The sequence below is a fragment of the Squalius cephalus genome (genome assembly GCF_949319135.1).
Source record: "Squalius cephalus genome assembly, chromosome: 3".
Classification (NCBI taxonomy): Eukaryota; Metazoa; Chordata; class Actinopteri; order Cypriniformes; family Leuciscidae; genus Squalius; species Squalius cephalus.
In genome coordinates this window covers 34496761-34516041 of record NC_137124.1, presented here as the reverse complement: position 1 = coordinate 34516041, position 19281 = coordinate 34496761, and the positions used below count along the sequence as shown (strand labels likewise).

General features: G+C 37.5%; 1 protein-coding gene across 3 annotated transcripts; it reads right to left on the bottom strand.

Moving 5' to 3' along the window:
• Positions 1-3577: 3577 nt before the first annotated feature.
• On the bottom strand, positions 3578-18750 carry rassf7b (Ras association domain family member 7b). 3 transcript variants are annotated; one of them, XM_079865090.1, is made up of 6 exons: positions 15831-16215; positions 8207-8351; positions 7238-8121; positions 4877-5033; positions 4622-4729; positions 3578-3853 (listed from the first exon to the last, which is right to left on the bottom strand). In XM_079865090.1, the coding sequence occupies exons 2-6, from the start codon at positions 8307-8309 to the stop codon at positions 3822-3824; spliced, it is 1284 nt and encodes a 427-aa protein (XP_079721216.1). In that variant the 5' UTR covers positions 8310-8351; positions 15831-16215; the 3' UTR covers positions 3578-3821. The 3 variants fall into 3 exon arrangements, with proteins under 3 accessions (XP_079721216.1, XP_079721218.1, XP_079721217.1); XM_079865092.1 differs by lacking the exon at positions 15831-16215 and adding an exon at positions 18633-18750 and having other exon boundaries at positions 3579-3853; positions 8207-8354; XM_079865091.1 differs by having other exon boundaries at positions 3579-3853; positions 8207-8354; positions 15831-16073.
• Between the last annotated feature and the right edge of the window lie 531 nt (positions 18751-19281).

The following is a 19281-nucleotide window of genomic DNA, read 5'->3' as shown; positions in this document are numbered from 1 at the left end:
TTATTTTTTTCTCCTTAACCTCTTACTGTTCCTATTGCCTAAGCACAGAATAACAAAAAAACACTATTATGTGTCAAGCCATCAGAACCGAACCGAACCGAAAACCGTGGTTAAAAAACCGAGGTATGTATTGAACCGTGGGCTAACTGTATTGTTGCATCCCTAATATATATATATATATATTTTTTTTTTTTATTACATCAGATAACATTTTGAGCTGTCATATGGTCATGTTACAACGTGATCCTCATGTTATGAAGTGCCACATGTATGGGGCATGTTGTCACATTTCACTTCCATTCACAAGACCACATAATTGTACTAGATGTGTGAAATTAAAGCTAGGGTAGGTAATCCTGTTCAGAAACACTTTTTTTTATACTGGGTGAAATGGTCCTTCCATCCTGAGAGTAGTCAATACATTATGTGTTCAGAAAAAGGAATGAAAACAATCAGACCTCTGTAGCAGCTGCAGGACAGTAAAAACTCTGACCAATCACTGCCACTCGGTCCGAGTGTAAAGAACCAATCAGATGCCTTCAGAGCCAGGAGGAGTGTCTTAGCAGTGTCAATCAAGTTCGCGTACGCACTGATCGCCCCTCTCTTGCACAGCGCGTACCGTCATTCAAAATCAAGATTGCCGGTGTGCCGAGCAGCTGTGCTAATGGCGGACAAACAACCAAAACTGCCAATTTCTCGAGTGGAACCTGCTCATACAACAAAGACAGGTAAACGGGAAAAGACCGATGACGATAAACAAGCCCGTCGGAGCCCATTGACTCAGTGTTAAAACTCTAGCCGCATAACATACAGATAAAATGTCACGCACTGTGCAAAGCAACAATTGAAACCTGCTAATTCACTGGCTTGTCATGTTGCTAAAATAATGTACTAGCAAACCTTATTTAGCATTACATATCGCTAGAATAATTATTTACATAGCCTACTGCAACGTTAGTTACCGTTATATTATCTTACTAGCTATTTATAACTCATAGAAAGAGTGCAACGTTATAAAGTTACATTACATGTATTGCATAATACGTAATGATTTGAGGACCAAGTTTGTAGTCAAAGTATGGGCAGGCCAGTCAATGTAAAGCATTTCGTCCCTACCAGTGAATGTGCCATAACTGTTTATCCGTCGTCATCGGTGACCCTGCATGTTTACTAGCCTGCGCGTTCACGGCAGGCTCCGCTGTGGGGGGAACTTTACATAACAAAATACATGTTTAACAGCTAGTAGGCCTAACGTTATATGTTATGAATCTTACACGAAATTCATCTTCATCACAGTGCAACTAATGGAAATGGAAAAACGTGTATCAATACAACCTGTTTTTAGCTTTGCCTTAGCTGCTATAGTTATAACTAGCTCGTTAGCGAATCAAAAAATGTAACGTTATATTTTAAACTTTACCAATATCGATATGATAGCTTGATAGTGAGTAGGCTACTAAAATAAATCTTATTTGTTTATATTCATAATGATAAAGTTAGATTTTTTTATTACATGTGATTCTGACATGATGCTACATGCACTGCGCTCCTTCCTCTCCGCTCGTCTCAGGTAAATAATGCGTCTTCCAGCTCAGCTGTCGGAGTCGCGCGTTCATGTGTTTTGGGGGCGTGGCTTTGGAAGGACCCCAGAAGGGAGAGGGTGGACTGAATGGAAATAACGAGCTGTCTTTAAAACAGTCGTTAGAGGTCTACATACACTCGATTTTTATACTTTCTTTTTCAGAATACTTACATTTTAATTATGTATTGATATATACATAAAGTTTAAACAAATTAGAAAAATACGTTTTTTAGACCATTCTTACCTACCCCAGCTTTAATGTAGAAAAAAACTAATACTCTGAACCCCATGTGGTTTAACACAAATTCAAAAAGTCTCCCCTAATGTTTCTTTTTCCTCTATAGTCTGCAAGAAATGTCTGCAAGTCTGCATGTCTCCTCTATAGTCTGCAAGTGAATGTTGCAAGCAATGAGTTAGTGAGATTTCAAAAGGTTTTTGTGCACATGCTATAAATTTAAAGATATATATTAGTTTGTCTTTAACAATAGATACAAAAATAAAGAGATACAATGTAAAACAGTAAGATAAACTTATTTGGAATATTAATTAGAGTAGCAGTAGCACTGAATCCAGAGACATCCTGTACGATAGCGTGTGTTTACTATCGTCTCTGCACACAGGAATGTAGGCTATATGGAAAAATGACCTTGCTCAATAGATTCAACTGCAGCATATTAAGTGATGAAAATGTGAGTTTTCTCATGTTGATCAAGTGGGTTTCCATATAGGCCTACTAGTTCCATTTATGTTTTGCCAACTGATTCTTGAATTAGTTGAATTAGTTTTGCTTTCATAAATTACATAAATTACATAAGTTATACCAGGGGGCTCTTGAATGCTTCTGAATGTTTGACGAATGTACACACACAGTTCTAGGTCTGCTGACCGCATTACAGTTCCATATTACTTCACCAAATTATTTCAAAGGTCCTTAAAGCCTACAAAGACACTGACAAAGCAAACAAATATGACAAACAATAGGATAAAAATGGCAAATATTCCATATTCTATGCCATGTACATGCTTGTGTCCTCCAAAATGATGAAAAACGTAATATAGCAGACATATACATTTCAAATGTAGTCTTTCTCTTCAGAAGAAACGGTCCAAAATATTAATTACTCATTCTGTAGAGAATTTTTGTCAAATCAAATGCTCCTCCCCTTAATATCGCCTGTAGGCAAACAATCCTGATCAGACATGAGAATTTATTATTGTTATAAAAGAGATCAACAAAAACATATGTATCAAAAGAGAGAAATCCTTTTTTTAATTTGAGTGATCAAATTGGTCTCAAGTTTAAATCTCAGCAGAATTCTTATAGCATAATCTAAATAAACCAAGTAAAACTGCAACTGTATATCAGTAGATATGTATCAGTAACCAATAAGCATTTTATTTTGTGATCATTTTGTGAACATATCACCCACTCTTATGTTAAAGATTGTGTTGATTCATCTTCAGAACAGAAGGCTTCCAGACAAACTTCAGTGTTAATGTTAATAGCTAAATGATTTTCAATAATGATTTAAAAATAATTAAAAGCTAAAACCTGTCTCAGCTTAAAAAAGGTTTTGTTGTGCTAAATTTTAAATACTTTTTTGTTCAGTTGTATAAATAATATAGTTTGTTGGAGTATATGTAGTTCAGTCATGAAACTCTAGATGGCGCAAGCTTACATACCGCCTGCTGGCAACCACATCACATGGCACAAGCTGATTGGCCTCTGCTGATTCTTCAGCCAATGAGATCGCTTGCTCAACATTTAAATGGTCAGGTTCAGTGTTTGCTGTTCCTCTGAAACCCTCCACCACCCCTAACTCCACCTGTCTTGATCTGCTGCAGGATTTATGTAAGTCTATTCACGCAGCAGCATATTTTACATGCTCACAGCAGCATTCTGTAATGAAATTGGCGGTAGCAAGTCCATACTTGTTTTGCAGCAGAGTGTGTAGCAGATCTATAATTATAGAGTGGGAAATCAATAAACCTAAAAACTTGTAATGATTTCTTTTTATTTTGGTATGTTTTTAGTTAATGAAATATATGAAGATTGTTAAAATACATTCAAAAATCTTAATCTGTTTAATAATTACAAAGACAGCACTATATTTACATAGACTTAAGTTGCATTTCACAGAGTATCATACAAAAGAAAATGTAATTAACATATTCAGACAAATAAAGAAAATAATATAAAGTGAACAGTGAATAATTCCTTGGGGTTGTAGTCCAGACTTTATCGCCATGATGTCTCTCTTAATGACAGGACTGCAACACACACACACACACAAAATGGAATGAGATTCTGGGCTTCATGGAGGATGATTGGAAAATATGTTTTAAATACAACTGGTGATGATAATGTTTCATATCGCAGATACAGGGAAGATTACATAAAGAAAGAAGGGTGTGGAAAATGTAAACAAAGAAAAAGACAAAAGCAGCAGCATAAAACCTCAAAATGCTCCATTTACAGTCAGACCTTGAGTCTGTTGCAGCATCCAGTGGAGACAGTTCCATAGAAAGATGTGAAATAAATAACTACTTGATTTCTTTCTACATAACACACTTGTGTCAGGCAGGAAACACGGAGCAAAGCACACTGATAGCTCATGATTCATGTGAGCCTACATGAAAGAACCCCAAGGCAATGCAGGTTTCAGCAAAATGAGAAAGTGACCATTTTTTTTGTAGTAGTAGCTTGACGCAGCAAGAAAGAGGCTTGCTATCTGATTATAGGAAACCACAAAAGACAAAGTGAGCATGCTGTTTTTGTGTTCTTGCTAAAAAAATAACATAATTAAAAATATAAATGTCCGCAATCTGTCTTTTTGGCAGTACACTTGAATTGTCTAATCAGAAAAATGCCCATTACAGTGCGTTTGACAATACACAGAGCCACCAGAGAGAAGAGGAGTTGTGCAGTGAAACGAGGAGTGTGCGTTCTGAGAAGCAGGAAGAGGTAGAGGTGGACAAGCAGAAGACTTAGGCCAGCAGAGGGCAGCGGTGTGCAAGCTGTGTGTCACACATACACACCCTCAGGATGAAGGCTGGAGACAAGCGGATTCTGGAGGCTGCGTGGGTTCCCTAGTATTTGCTTGGCAGTGGTGCGAGGGTTAAACTCCAAGATGGAGGAATTTGAATCTGTCATAAACACAGTGTCAGTTATTTGCTTATGTATAGTTTTCTTCTGAAACCACCAGATTCATTTGGAAGACATTAACATATTACCATGTATAGCAGAAAAGACCCAACTAGTGGCTTATGAAAAGTGCTTGTAATTTTACACACCTTCATCACTCTGTCCATCAGGTTTGAGGAGAGCAAAATCGATCTCTTCGGTTTGCTGATTGGATTGTGCTGGAGTGACTCCTGTTTGCAGGATAAATTGCTGCAGGTTACACTGGCGTAGCTCCTTGTTCAGATCATCCATTTCCTTGGTTTTAGCCTACGGGGAACATAAGGGAGGATTTAGTGTTGGGTTGGAGGGAAAAAGTTGAAGCAGTGACTTTCAAACATCAATGATCCTTTATCACACATAGTTCTCTTTTCTTGAAATGAAAGGCCCACACAGACTTAACTTCTACAATGAGGTCTAAATGCCAAGCGATGTGTTTGAAATGTCATTTTTCATTCCTTACTACGATCAGAAATAATTGTTAGATAAAGCCACAAACTCGCTTTTTTTATTTCAACCATCCAAGGTGTGACTAGTATTGTTGGTAATAACAACAACCTGTAGGACGAATTAATATAGCACTGCCCTTGCAGAAGGGAGTGAGACAACATATTACGTAGTGTGTATGCAGCCCTGAGGTTCAGTTAGTCATGATGAGAACACACAACATGCTTTTGTGTGTCCGCATTTAATGTACCGCTGTGAGGCAACAACTAGTACAAAGAGGTTTTATGTAAGGGATACTGTAGAGTCAGCCAGTCATTACCATTAACTAAACCCCGACAGGGTGTTTAGGACCCCCATATATGTGAACATGAAATGTTGAGTTGAAATTACTTTATAATCCTGCCTGTACATGATCTTAAAAAACTTCCACTAATAAAAATGTACAAAATAATCAGGCTAGCAACAGAACATTACAGTAATATTAACACTTTGGTCCACTGATGTCATTTTCACTACAATCAATAAATGAGATGAAACAAGAGAGGCCGAGTCAGGTGTGATACGAGAGACATGAGTGTTGTGCCTGTGAGCGGGCAAATATAGACCGTAGTCAGATTAGACGCCATATTGAATTTAACACGGATGAAAATGAGGCTGTGAGGGTTAGACTTACAGTCTTTACAATGGCAAGCACTGCATAAAGTTCCTAGATCAAGTCATTTTCACATCTCACAACTATCAATAATGTTTTAAAGAGTTTTTGTCTACTGAAAGGTTTTTTTGGAAAGATGTTTTGTCATCTGAACAATCGGGTTAAACAACAGTAAAATCCACTGAACGCACTTTACTTCTATCCCTCAACAGCTTCGTTCTCATTCTTGTCAAAACTTAAATATGGCACTACCCTGATTAAGGTCTTTACAGTGTTACAGAATATCAGACCACCAAATGCCAAGACTGACCAATCAGGATCAAGTATTCCAGTATTTGCATACTGTCTAAGTCACAGGTGTCAAACTCGGTTCCTGGAGGGCCACAGCCCTACACAGTTTTGTTCCAACCCTGCTTCAACACACACACACACCTGCAGTTTTCAAATAAGCCTGAAGGACTTGATTAGCTGATCAGGTGTGTTTAATTAGGGTTGAAGCTAAACTCTGCAGGGCTGTGGCCCTCCAGGAACTGAGTTTGACACCCCTGGTCTAAGTAGATACTACATTTAATGAAAAACGGTTACTTCTGTAACTGTAAACTGTTAAAAACGTATGTTCTATGTAGTATAAATGTGTGTATTATGAATGAAATCCGGGCATACTATATATCTGCTATGTTGGCTTTGTCATGTGACCTACGGCATCAATTGAATAGCTACACTCACATTCACAGCTCCTCACCCGTGGCTTCATGGGATAGTAAAGTGTCCATCGAATGCACACTCCAGAATCTCTGCGGAAGTAGTAAGTCATCCGGGTAGATTTTAACTACTGTTTTTCAAATACTATAGTTGGTGCAATATACACTACGCACTATGTACTCAGTGGTATAGTGCATGTCTGATAGCCCCTCCCTCTTAAATAAATAAATAGGGCTTAAAGCTGTGATAAAGCATAAATCTGTGCATCGAAGTATTTGAAGTGCACTTTTACTTTTTGGTATTTTAAGTCTGAACACACTAATCGCACTATTTATACTACAAAATGGTATAGAATAGTGCATAAGTATGAATTGGAACACATCTTTTGTCTTTGGACATACTACACTTTTCCCGCACTGTTTTTCACATTCTATATAGGGAAGTATGCATATTTGGATGCAGCATTTAAAGTACTAAAGTCTCCAAATAATGTCAGTGAGCCCATGCAATATTGTCTCATAATATACGAGGATACATTGATTGGATTATGCATTTTGAAGTGTTTTACACATGAAAATAAATAAATAAATGAGTATTAGAAACGTAACCTCTAGTGGGACAGATAATATGACAAGTGTGTAGCATTATGGGTGATAAAAACAGCAATGCACACCTGCAGTTGTTCATCTACCAGCCTTAACACCTTTTCTGTCTCTTCAACTGATGCCTGCAGTTCAGCCCCCTGACGCTGATGGTTGTCCAGTTGTTCTTTCACTATGAGTACAGATTCTTCAACACTGGGTCTGGCTTGAAGCATACCGTTTCTCTTGCTTTCAATAAGCAGCTGAATATCTCGCTCTAGCAGCTCAGATTGGCTGTCTGTGTCATGCAGCCTCTGACTGTGTTTGTCTAGGGATAAATGGAGTACATTTTTTTTCCGTAGCATGTCCTTTTCTATTTGAACTTCAGACTGAAATTCATTTTCCCAGTACGGCACATGAGCCAGCTCATCCTCGTTCCGTCTAAAAAGACGCTGTAGGTGGTCCATTTCCTCAAGGAGGTCAGGGGAAAGGGTTGGAGGAGGAGACTGCTCCCAAACGGCCGCCTCCCTCTCTAGAGTCTCCAGCTGTACCTGCAGAGACTGTAGCTGCCCCTGTTGTCGTAGAATCTGCTGATAGAGTGTGTCTTTGGATGGACCAGCTTGGGCAAGAGACGAGGGTGGCGATGGGGACACCCCTCGCGCTTGGGAGTCTCTGGGTGTTTTTTCAACCTGTTTTGCACGAGTCCGGGGTGACGTGGAGGGCCCGAGATTGAAAGTAAGAGCTTTTTTTGGCTCCTTGTGTTTGAGGGGCACTGGATCTGGGTGTCTGGGTAATTGCGGGGCTCGACTTTGGTCTGAGGCTTCACTGCTCGTGGGACCGGTGCGCCGTAGGATGAATTGCACTTCATTGCCCAACTGACCCAGTTTAGCCAGGGACTCCAATGGGCGCTCATTGGCCACAAGCTGCCGTTCTTTATCCCGTAGTTTCTGGATGAGAACATACCGACCTGTTTGCCCTGAAAAAGTTCAAATGTAAATGCATTAGCTTCTCAACGAGAAAGAAAAAAAAATGGAGAAAGAGAGAGATATTTAATAACTTACCTATAGCCTGGGCAAGAGCAATGACTACATCCTGACAAGATGTATCTTCTGATAGGCCACAAACGACACGTGGAATGCCATCCACCCATACTTTCAGCTCCATGACTGTGAGGGAGTCAAAGGAGCGTCTCTACATCACAATGCTCTGCTGAACAGATTGTGAAGAACAATTACTTACAATTCAGAGCAATTCAACTGCACTTGAAAAACAACAAAAGTTGCTCTAAAACAGCTCTTTAGAAACGATTAAAGGCATAATTTATTTATTGTTTGTAAAGTTTAAAAATTGTATATGAAAAATAGATTTTTATGTTCAAACGGTAATGTAAATTCAGATATGAACCACCAGGCACTGATTTCTGTGTGTTGTTAAATGCATATTAATCAAGGGAGAATGTACAGTAGAGAAGTGGGTTTGGATGTGAACTGTCCTTTAATATTCTTGATATCAGCAGTCAGCTTTACCTTTTAAGTGATTTGACACATATTGTGTTAAAGGGAAAGTACTTTATGAATGAGTGTTTAAGTTGTTATGTGTGAATAAAAGCCTAGTAAATGAAACATCATCCTATAAAGTAATTGTGTCCTCTTCAGAAGGTTTGGATTAAAACCCTCGATTCATATGGATTACTTTTACAATGTCTTACATTTTGAAGTGTCAGAGTTTTGGTTGCATGGACTTTTAAAGGAGGGATAGAAATCTCTCTGGTTTCATAAAAAAAATCTTCATTTGTGTTATGAAGAGGCTTATTTGTTTGGAAGAACATGGGTGATTAAATTATGACAGAATGTTCATTTTTTGGTGAACTAACCTATTAAGCAGTTCAACTTTTAGGACAATTCAACAAAAATGATCCTTTGTTTTTAAAATGAAGCGGCTAAGCAGCCCAGGTTACACTTTAAACTGGGAGCTTTCTTTCCTTCAGAAAGGAAAATTGCGATTGTAGTTAAATGTAATAGATCAAACTAACTAAACTCACCAAAACTATAACAAGAAACATTGTCTGTGCAATAAAAGGTTTTTGTATTCTATAATGAGAAATGCTGCTTTTATAAGTCAGATAATGGCAAAGTGTGCCATTGAATAAACCAATGAATGCCAAAATGTATTATAAACATTGTTACCGTTAGATAATGTTTAATACCACATCAAAGAGTTGTGTTAAGATGAAAATGCATATGTCATGTAGCTGTAGTTCAAAAAAGGTAGAATAGGATAAACACTTTCAACCTGACACCACATTCCTCTAGAAGCATGCATGGTAAAATGTTCATCTAGACTGCAAATGAACCAGGTGTATTTTTCAGAGAGCATATCTTAAAACAACTTCTGCTCTGGCATGTCAGCAATGCAAGACAACAATCCCCTTCAACCAACACATTAATGAGAAGACACGTTAAAAAAACTTTTTTTTTTATTAAGAGTTCAAGGCCTTTAGACGCAACAGATCAAAGTGCTTCAATGATACCATAGAGTATGATCTGAAAAAATAGCAATAAAAAAATTCAATCCTATTTTGAAACGCAGATGTTTCCTTTGCATCTGCCAAACGAACAGGTTAAGACATTGGATCTCTTAAAAACTGTCTGTCCTCTGCTCTGTGAGGTGAGTTAGCATGTGTCTCATGTCCTCAACCTGCACATAACGCTCAACTCCTGAGGCAATCATTAACCAACCTTCACATTCTTGTAAACCTTGAAACTGTGCGCACATGCTCAAAGAATGTGTGTACTGTACTCACACAGTCACAACACTTCTGCCTGTCACACTAGATCATTCATTTGACAAAATGGCAATACAGGATGCAGGATGAAGTTAAAACAAATGTAGTCTGTCTTTCAGTCTCTCCACAGAACATGGCTCAGGTTTCGTAGCTTGTATTTTATAATGCTATATTGTAAAAGTGATGTCATGCCTTTGAACTGATTGTCACGCCTCTGTTGTAGCCTAATCATTGACTTATTTTAGCAAAATGACCTTCCCAGATTTAACCTTAATTAAACGTTAAGCTAACATGTCTGAACATTTTGTTTTTATAGGAGTCATAGCTGCTTTAACACACTGAATTTGGTAAATTACCATAAAATTGTCAGATTAATTTTTCCGGTAGATGTCTGCCGGACCATATCTGCTGTTCACACACTTCTTTTGGGATAACATTCACACATCAGCTCACATTTTCTTTATCTCCCGGCATGAGGAGAAGTGCTTTAGATCCAAAAGTGTCCAAAATTAATGCTGCTCAACAATGCAACCAACAAACTCTCATGGCAATTTGGTGGCTAATTCAGATGAATTTGTACAATCTAATTTGTATGTTTGCGTACGATTTACATACGGTAACCATGAAATCAAAATTGGCAGTTCAAATAAAGTCCTGTCCAACATTTTTTTTTCTTGTTCAAGAAGCAATTCACTTGGATATGTGTCACAATAGGGAAGAAAAGACTATCGCAACTTCCCTACTGATGGTTAGGTTCACTTTGTAAAATAGTTTTCTCATGAGATCAGGTTGTGTGCAACTGCAGAGCCGCAGTGCAGATGAATGAATAAAAAGGCAGGGTCTCGAGACCCTCTTGAGGCTCATGTGCAAGACGCTGAAAAAGCAGCAAGTGCGAGAGACACCGCAACAGTCCATCTAGAGCATGTTTAAATTTATAAAACACATTCTGAACCAGCCTTTATAACTGTAAACGGCACAGAGCATTCACGACTTCTCCATCAGAACTTTATGAATGGCCCAAAGCTGTGTGTGTGAAATCCCCATAGCATGTGTTGCTGTGAAAACATTCAATTTTCTGAAAGGAGGTGTTAATTTATACCAGTGACAGCCATGTCATTACAATACAACTAAAAAGCTGGGTGGTGCAATAATCATAGTGTATAGTTCTGTTTTTATTACTGCTAAGAACAAAGGTGTTCTGATTCATCACGCATATAAACTGCCTGTAATAAGAAATGTAGTTATTTAGAATCACAAGTTTTTCGCTAGTTCGCACTTGCATATAATCAGATATAGAATATGCATATTTTGGCGTGCTGTCCGAGGAGAAGAGGGCTCGGGATTTGGCCCAAACCTAAAGTACTCCCCCCATCCCTGGGAGGGATAGCAATAATCGAGAGTGAGGAGTTGGGGCGGAGAAGGGATGCTGGAAAACAGTCGTGGAACTGGGTCAAGTTGGCTCTATATATGCCTCCTCTCATAATGATTAGATTGTTATTACTATATACTTTGTTAATAAAACATTAAAAAACACAGCATTTTCAAAATTCACAATTGAGGTATGATCTGTAATATATGTTGTAAAGCAAAAAGTGTAAATCTTTATGATGTTACCCACATATCTTGTTTTACTCATAAATCCAAAACAGCTATTCTAAAAATAAGATTACAAAAAAAAACCTGCTCTGTACAGGTAAAGTGGAACATGTTTTGTTAGGTAGCAAATGGTCTCACAAAATGCATCAAACAGCGCATCAAGTTCCTCTAATTCACCTCTAATTCACTATAAGAAATACAAGAAAAAGTATATAATAATAACATAATATTCAATGTATGTTTAAAACCTATTAAACAAAAAAAAAAGTCAGCAAACATTGCGTACAGCTTCCTCGCTGTCTGTAGCAGATCTGATGATGTGTGTGTAATCACATACCGTCCACCTCCGTCAGCAGACCTGCAGTAGATCCTGGTCTCTGTTGTTCTTAGTGTCTTTTAAACAAATATGAAGTGTGGAGACCCATGCAATCTGCCTACTTTTTGCCTAGACATTCCGTTACTGAAATTTAAGACCATAAACCCTAAACCAGTATCATGAGCCAGAACATCAAAGATTCAGTAGCTCTAACTGACTCAACGAACTCAGTAATATTGTGTAAAGAACTAGGAATCTAGTAATGAAGTTCACCTGGTTCATCTAAAAATGAAAATTTTGTCATCATTTACTCACCCTCAAGTTGTTCCAAACTTGTATGAATTTCTTTCTTCTGCTGAACACAAAAGAAGATATTTTGAAGAATGTTGGTAACCAAACAGTTGATGGGCCAGCCCAATTGACTTCCAGTATTTTTATACTATGGAAGCCGATGGGGCCTTGGGCCTGTTTGGTTGCCCATATTCTTCAAAATATCATCTTTTGGGTTTGTCAGAGGAAAGATATGAACATTTTGGGTGAACTGGAATCTTTAAGACACCTTTAAAACAATTATGGTAGTTAGTTAAATTACTAACATCAATTTCACAATGTTTCCTCTACAGGTAAGTCCGAATCGTCAGTTGTTTGTATATTGTGTCTTTGAAGGTGGGAAGCTCAAATATGCTTGGGAAAACCATCCCTTTTCTCATGTTTCCCTGTCAACATGGGTTTTGAAGAGCACCAAGGAGGGCACACGCTACCAGAAACATATGGCAAACTAGAAATACAGGTTTCAGGCTCTTTCTTCCGTCTGATTATGACAGATGAGATTGTCTGACAGCTGAATGACCAATAGAGAACTCTCTGCTTTTGAAATGTCATCTGTATGAAGGTAATATGATGCCATAAAAAATCGCATGCGCAGGGTAAGATTTGTGAAAGTGTACATAAGATTGGAAGCGTGAATAAAATTTTCGTGTGCTAGAGAAGATTTGTAAAGGTGTAAATCACATTTCAAGTGTAGGAAAGAAATATTTGCAGAATTTTACTGTTATTCGTAGTGTAATGCATGTATTGTGAAACTGCAGCTTCATGCTTATGCAAAATAAATATGATTTGTATTCTTCTGACTTCCATTTTTCCACTTTTGGCACGTTTTTTTTTTTTTTTTGCACAAATACTGGCAAAAGCATTGGAGGCCTGTGAACAGAAATTTGCAAGCGAAAACAACAGGGTCAGGAACTGCAAAACAGATTGATCGCGTAAAATCAACCTTTGTGTAAAAATTTTAAATGCAAATGTCTAAATGACTTCTTGTGTACATGAGGCAAAAAGTTTCCGTAATAACCTCGATTTGTACAGTTGCTTCTTACTTTTACCTGCTCTTATAGTTTTGGCACGATTCTCTCACTCTCGCGATGAGGAGGGCGGGTCCACCTTCATCATGTAGCCAATCAAATGAGCTTCTCGCTGACTCTCGATTTACTCTTATCTGATTGGTTCAATAAACACGCCAGTCACCAGAACCACATCTTTATCTTCATTTGGCTCACCATCGTTCTCATTGCCGAAATTGTACTTTTAATGCACACATACATGGTACATAAATAAATAAATCATGATTGCTTAATAAGCTGTGTACCATTAGGCTGACTATATGAGTCAGAAGAATACAGATCATATTTATTTTGCGTAACCATGAAGCTGCAGTTTCACAATACATGCATTACACTACGAATAACAGTAAAATGCTGCAAATATTTCTTTCTTACACTTGAAATGTGATTTACACCTTTACAAATCTTCTCTAGCACACGGAAATTTTATTTACGCTTCCAATCTTATGCACAAATCTTACCCTGCGCATGCGATTCTTTATGGCATCATATTACCTTCATACATCTGATAGTTCACCTACACTAAATGAGACTGTATGTTGATGGCATTCTCACTCAGTGAACAATGAGAACCAAGAAAAATGTTTACACTGTCTGAATTCCATTTGTTATGTGAACCAGCCAGAAGCAGGCTCAGGGATGTGTCTCACAGGCATTAGGTTTCTTGTGTTAAAGGGGTGAAACTGGCCTGCTTACGTAGGCAGCATATCTAAACCTTGTCCATTGTGTGCAGAAGGAGTGTACTCCCTCCCTCTCATGTGAGTTCATTGACGACTGCAAGTAAATAGTGTCTCCAAACAATGTACGATACCTTTGGTATGCAGCATTACAGGTGCATCAACCTCACTTTTCCTGCTAAAGAATTCCAGACGAATTTTATGTAGAAAAGAAGTATTCTTAACAGAACTCTCTGGTTAAAAAAAACGTAGTAAGAGGTTAAAGTAAAAATCTGTGTGAGATGTGCAATATCTATTTCAGCTCATCTTCTTCAATGTTTCCCAACCTTTTTTGTCTTATTTGTCCCACATTATAAAAAATGGCATGATCAATAAGTCATGATGAAATTAAAATAAGTAAATACATTTTTAAGTTAATGTAATTTAAGTTGAAATGACTTATACAGCCAAGTTGCTCAAGCACCTCCAAACCAAAAGTGTGTTCCTTTTAGCGTTATCATTAAAACACACATATTGTTTTTTGAATGCATTGTTTCTGATTAGTCAATAGACTATGTTTTTATTTTATTGTGTTGAAAACCTCTGATTTACTGGCATTTCCACAAAGAATAACCACAAAGTCACTTTAGGTTGGGAGTAGTCCTCTCTTTCAAACCATCCTCAGAGCGAGACAACCTCTATTCTAAATTTACGACATGATTCGTAGCCTTGAGCTGCAGGAACATAAATCAGATAGACTGCTCTTTCTTTTTTTCACACACTGATTTCATCACTAATGCTTTTCAAACTTGTTTCAAGATCCATAATTTAAACTGCATCAATCGGAATGCACCGGTCTCGCCTGCAGTTGGTCAGTTCGATGAAATCAACCATTTTCCCTCACAAAGTTTGCCAACAGCAGTATATGTGACTTTGTTGTTTGCTTTGCATATCCAAATATAGTGACATAATTTTGTCAGGTGATTGGAATGCAGCAGAATTTAAATGGAAATGTATGTAATCAGATATTTCCTTAAATGTTTTGAGGACAGAATGTGGAGAAGAATCTACTTGATAGAATTGAATTGATCTCCGAGTTAATAAATTCATCAAAACATCAAGGCAAACTAGTTGTGGCCCTGTTTGTTGAGCACATGAAATAAGCATATTGCAAAGGTAAATGACAGTAGATCCTGTTGTTTTTAATCTGGATGGCTGATTGGCAACTTTGCAAATTGATCTTACTTATTCATTTATGAAATTGAACTTCAAATATTCAAAAAGTCCATAAAAAGATACATTATGGGCTTGTTTTGTCATTTTTTGATGTTACATTTTCAAGGACCAGTTAATCAACAGAAGAACTTCATCGAAGAAATATCATCAGATACAGCACAATACCCAGATGGTTAAACAAACAGATCCTTATCGAATCACAAATACAAACTCTACAGAGTGACATAATGACAGAATGAGCTAAAGGGCCTTGACAGCAGTTTTCACTGAGAAAAGCACAACTCATATTGGACAATCCACACAAGCGAAATACATTATATGAATTAGCCATGGACAATACAAAGATAAACCATTTTAACTAATTACCCTCAGGCATTTTTTCCCTTTTCATTAATAAAAACTTTTTTTTTATATACAAAACCTGGTGACCTCATTGAGTTTTTCAGGTAACAGACTGCTTCCAAACAGAACAAGTTTACCCATTATCTGTCCCAGTTGTCTGTACATTTTTTTCATTTCCTTGTTACTGATTAAAATCAATGACATAATCCAAAAACAATTTCGGCAACTTATTCCTTGTTTGAACTACTTTCCTTTCCAGGCAGGAGGGTAGCACCTGCGTACATTTTTAGCACATTTTTTGTCAAGTCTGTAGATTAACTAGACAAACCTGCTGGTCAGAGAGAAAGCTAAATTTACCTTAGAGTTGAAAGCTTGCTTCTGTGTGTCCCCCTTCCTGGTTACCATGATGAATAAATTTCGAAAAGTACCGTCATACGTGTCTAATGTAAAATCAAAGAGTTAACCTGTAACGCAGATGTAAGAGTCCAACAGGTGTTGTTTTTCCTGTATCTATAGGAGCAGGATTAATGGCGCACTACTCGTTTCGCCTCTTGAAAGTGACTCGCTCTTTCCGCTCACTCCAATGCTAACACATACCACAGCCTTCCCATGCTCCTCCCCCTCCACAGGTAACAGAGCTCTCATTATCTCTCTCTGTATTTCTCTGCCCTTCTTCTCATTCTCCCAGTCTTAGCACGGTTTGTAAAATGGGCAGTGTACACTTGGTATTACTTTATTATATATATTTTTTCTGTTGCCTGTCATTGCATTTATGTGACATAATTGTGGCATTGTGTTCCTGTAAAGATCAAATGATTTGGCTTCCTCTATAAACTGAATAACTTCCTCCTTATAGCTTACCAGATGATACCTACCTGTAAGAAACTGTAAATGTTGTAACAATAGGATGGTATGGGAAGTTACCAGGCCATTGCTATGAGTTAAATAAGTTGTTTAGAGTGTTTTTGTGCATTGTATATGTAGTTGGTAAAATGTGAATGTTACTAGGGTGTTTTGGATTGTATCTTAAGCTGAATATTTCCCCACCTTTTCATTTTAAAGTGCTACTTCCAGTGTCTTGCTATTTGGTTTCTAAGGTCTTCTAAGTGTTTTGTAACCTGTTGCTGTAAGGTTGATAAGGTGTGTTGAGTGGTTGCTAGGCAATTGCTTACCAGCCCAAGTCAAAAAAGCCCAACCCCGTAGTATCTTTTTAATAATCTGAAATGTATCAGGACACCTAAATGTAAAACTCAGCTGTGCTGGTATATATTTTTGTGGAAACCATTTTGGCCAATTTAATGCATCCTTACTAAATAAAAGTATTATTTAAAAAAAAAAAAAAAAAAAAAACATCTACTGACCCCAAACTTTTGAACAGTTTACCTGATGCAGAAAAAGTTCAAACCCCAAATCTATAATCCTAAGCATGAGTGAAAAGACGATGTTTTAAACACTTGTTGCGCTACATGACCATTAAAGGGTTAGTTCACCCAAAAATGAAAATACTCGCTCTCATGTCGTTCCAAACCCGTAAGACTTTTGTTCATCTTCAGAACACAAATGAAGATATTTTTAATGAAATCTGCAAAGCTTTCTGTCCCTCCATTGACAGCCTATGCAACTACCACTTTCAAGCCTCAGAAAGGTGGTAAAGACATCATTAAAGTAACCCATGTGACTCCAGTGGTTTAACCCCAATTTTTATAAAGCGTGCTTCATAAAATTTTCCCATACCTGCTAGGAAAAAGCCCAGCAAGCTCAAACCTGGCTGTCAGAAATGTGAGGTAAAGTCACGACAAAAGATCATCCAGCGAGACAGGACCACCGACGTGACCGACACACAGCACTACATGCCTAGAGACACTTTTATAAATAGTATAAGATTAAACATTTTAATTGCCACATTTATTCTCATCTGTATTCCATGCTATATTTTATTCTACATATTTTTGTCATTATTATTATTGTTATTTTTCTTTATTATTATTATTATTATGTGTGTAGGCCCTTCTATAAATTATGTTATTAATGCTTTGGCAATGTAAAGATTAATTTCACCATAGCAATAAAGCGAATTGATTCTGAATCTGAGTGCTTTGATTGTGTGTTCACGAGAGACAGATGCGTGTTGTTTTGACGCGAGAGCGTTGCGTGAACGTGCATCGGAGATTCAAATTTAGTAAATAAAGAGGTAGGGCCTAAATTATGTTTTTTTTTTTTGTTTTTTTTTTTACTTAATTTGTGTTCCGAAGATGAACGAAGGTCTTACTGGTTTGGAACGACATGAGGGTGAGTAATTAATGACAGCATTTTTATTTCTGGGTGAACTATGTCTTTAAACTGCCACATTAACACATAAAAACACTACTGTACCCTCAACATAATCCAAAACTCCCTGGACAACGCAGGTAAAAGCACTGAACAGCATCTAGTTAACATACTCAGTTAAAAATCAATACAATGATATCCTGCATGGGCTCTTGGGACAATATTTGTACATATAACAACATTTCTTCCATAAATCCGTTAAATACAAATTATTACTGCTACACAAGCAAACTTTCCAGTGCTTTTCATTTTTTAAAGAAATGACGGCAACTTGTTGCATCTCTAGAGGTGATATTCAAGTTGGCCAGCAGAAATACATTTGCCTCTATTTCATGCTTCCACTATCAACATGGCCACCTTGATGAGTCTGTGTTTGCTCTTAATTTACATGACAGAGAGGGGAAGAGGCTCACATCACTCATGAGGCTACAGACACCATTATCTACAATGGAACATCTTGCACTTGTTAGACATGGATAGCATGAATAAAGTCTGAAAGTGATGAACGCCGGACTGAAACAAATGGAGACTATTTGCTCAAAGCACACTGTCATTTAACAATCCAAAAGCCTAAAGAATTGTGGCAACTCAGTCACCATTATTCAAGTAAACTATTTTATATTCTTTAATGGCATACTTTGTTTTGCTGATCAATGACAAGCAAAGAAAATAACCCACTTGATGCAATATGTAAAATAATTATAAAATGTCATGCATTATCTTTCAGGACCCCTCATCGTATGTGATCTGTCTGCAGCTTTCATCATTACAAGAAATATACTTCTATGGATAAACAGCACATTACATGCTACATCTCATCTATTGACTTACCTCTTATAAACTCTTGAGTTGCACAGGAGAGGAGAGAGTGAATCAAAAAGCAGAAGGTAAAAAAGGATCTGTGTGACTTTGTCAAGGCCTCACCAGACAAGTGAAGTGGGACTGCGGCTCTTGGTTGCCTTGACGACGGATGCTTTTTCAAGCAAATCAGCCAATGAAATGCGCGCTGGTCATCATACAAAAGGCCATGTGACTCTCTGGCTGCCTTTCAGCAGGAGGAGACAAGAAACACGAGGAAAAATGACGCGTGAATGACAGCACTATTCTATTTCTTTATACCCTTTTATGTCTGCTTTTATGATGACTGCGGTCCCATAACTAAAGTAGATGTCTGAAATATATTTGAGGTTAAATTGGGATTGGAAGTGTGTGCCTTAAGTCTACGGAGATGAAAGATTGCCACCTAGTGGACAATTGTGAAAATTACATCAGTGCTGGCCCTCTAGTTTGAAAATTATTTCATTTAAAAGTGATTTTGAAATAATAAAACACTCAGTAATTAAACCCTGAGAAAGGTTTATGGTAATTAAGTATGAAATGAAAATAAATCACCAGCCATACCTGAGAAATACAGCAACGACACATAAATATCGCCTGCTTATCAAATATACTCCATCATTGTTTGTTTTTTTGTTGTTTT

Excerpts from the sequence above, each read along its gene's own strand:
- rassf7b (XM_079865092.1), bottom strand. The coding sequence starts at position 8,309 with ATGGAGCTGAAAGTATGGGTGGATGGCATTCCACGTGTCGTTTGTGGC. Across the intron at positions 4,730-4,876 it reads TGATGGACAGAGTGATGAAG|ATTCAAATTCCTCCATCTTG; the intron begins GTGTGTAAAATT and ends TGTTTATGACAG. Across the intron at positions 3,854-4,621 it reads CTCCAGCCTTCATCCTGAGG|TCCTGTCATTAAGAGAGACA; the intron begins GTGTGTATGTGT and ends TGTGTGTTGCAG.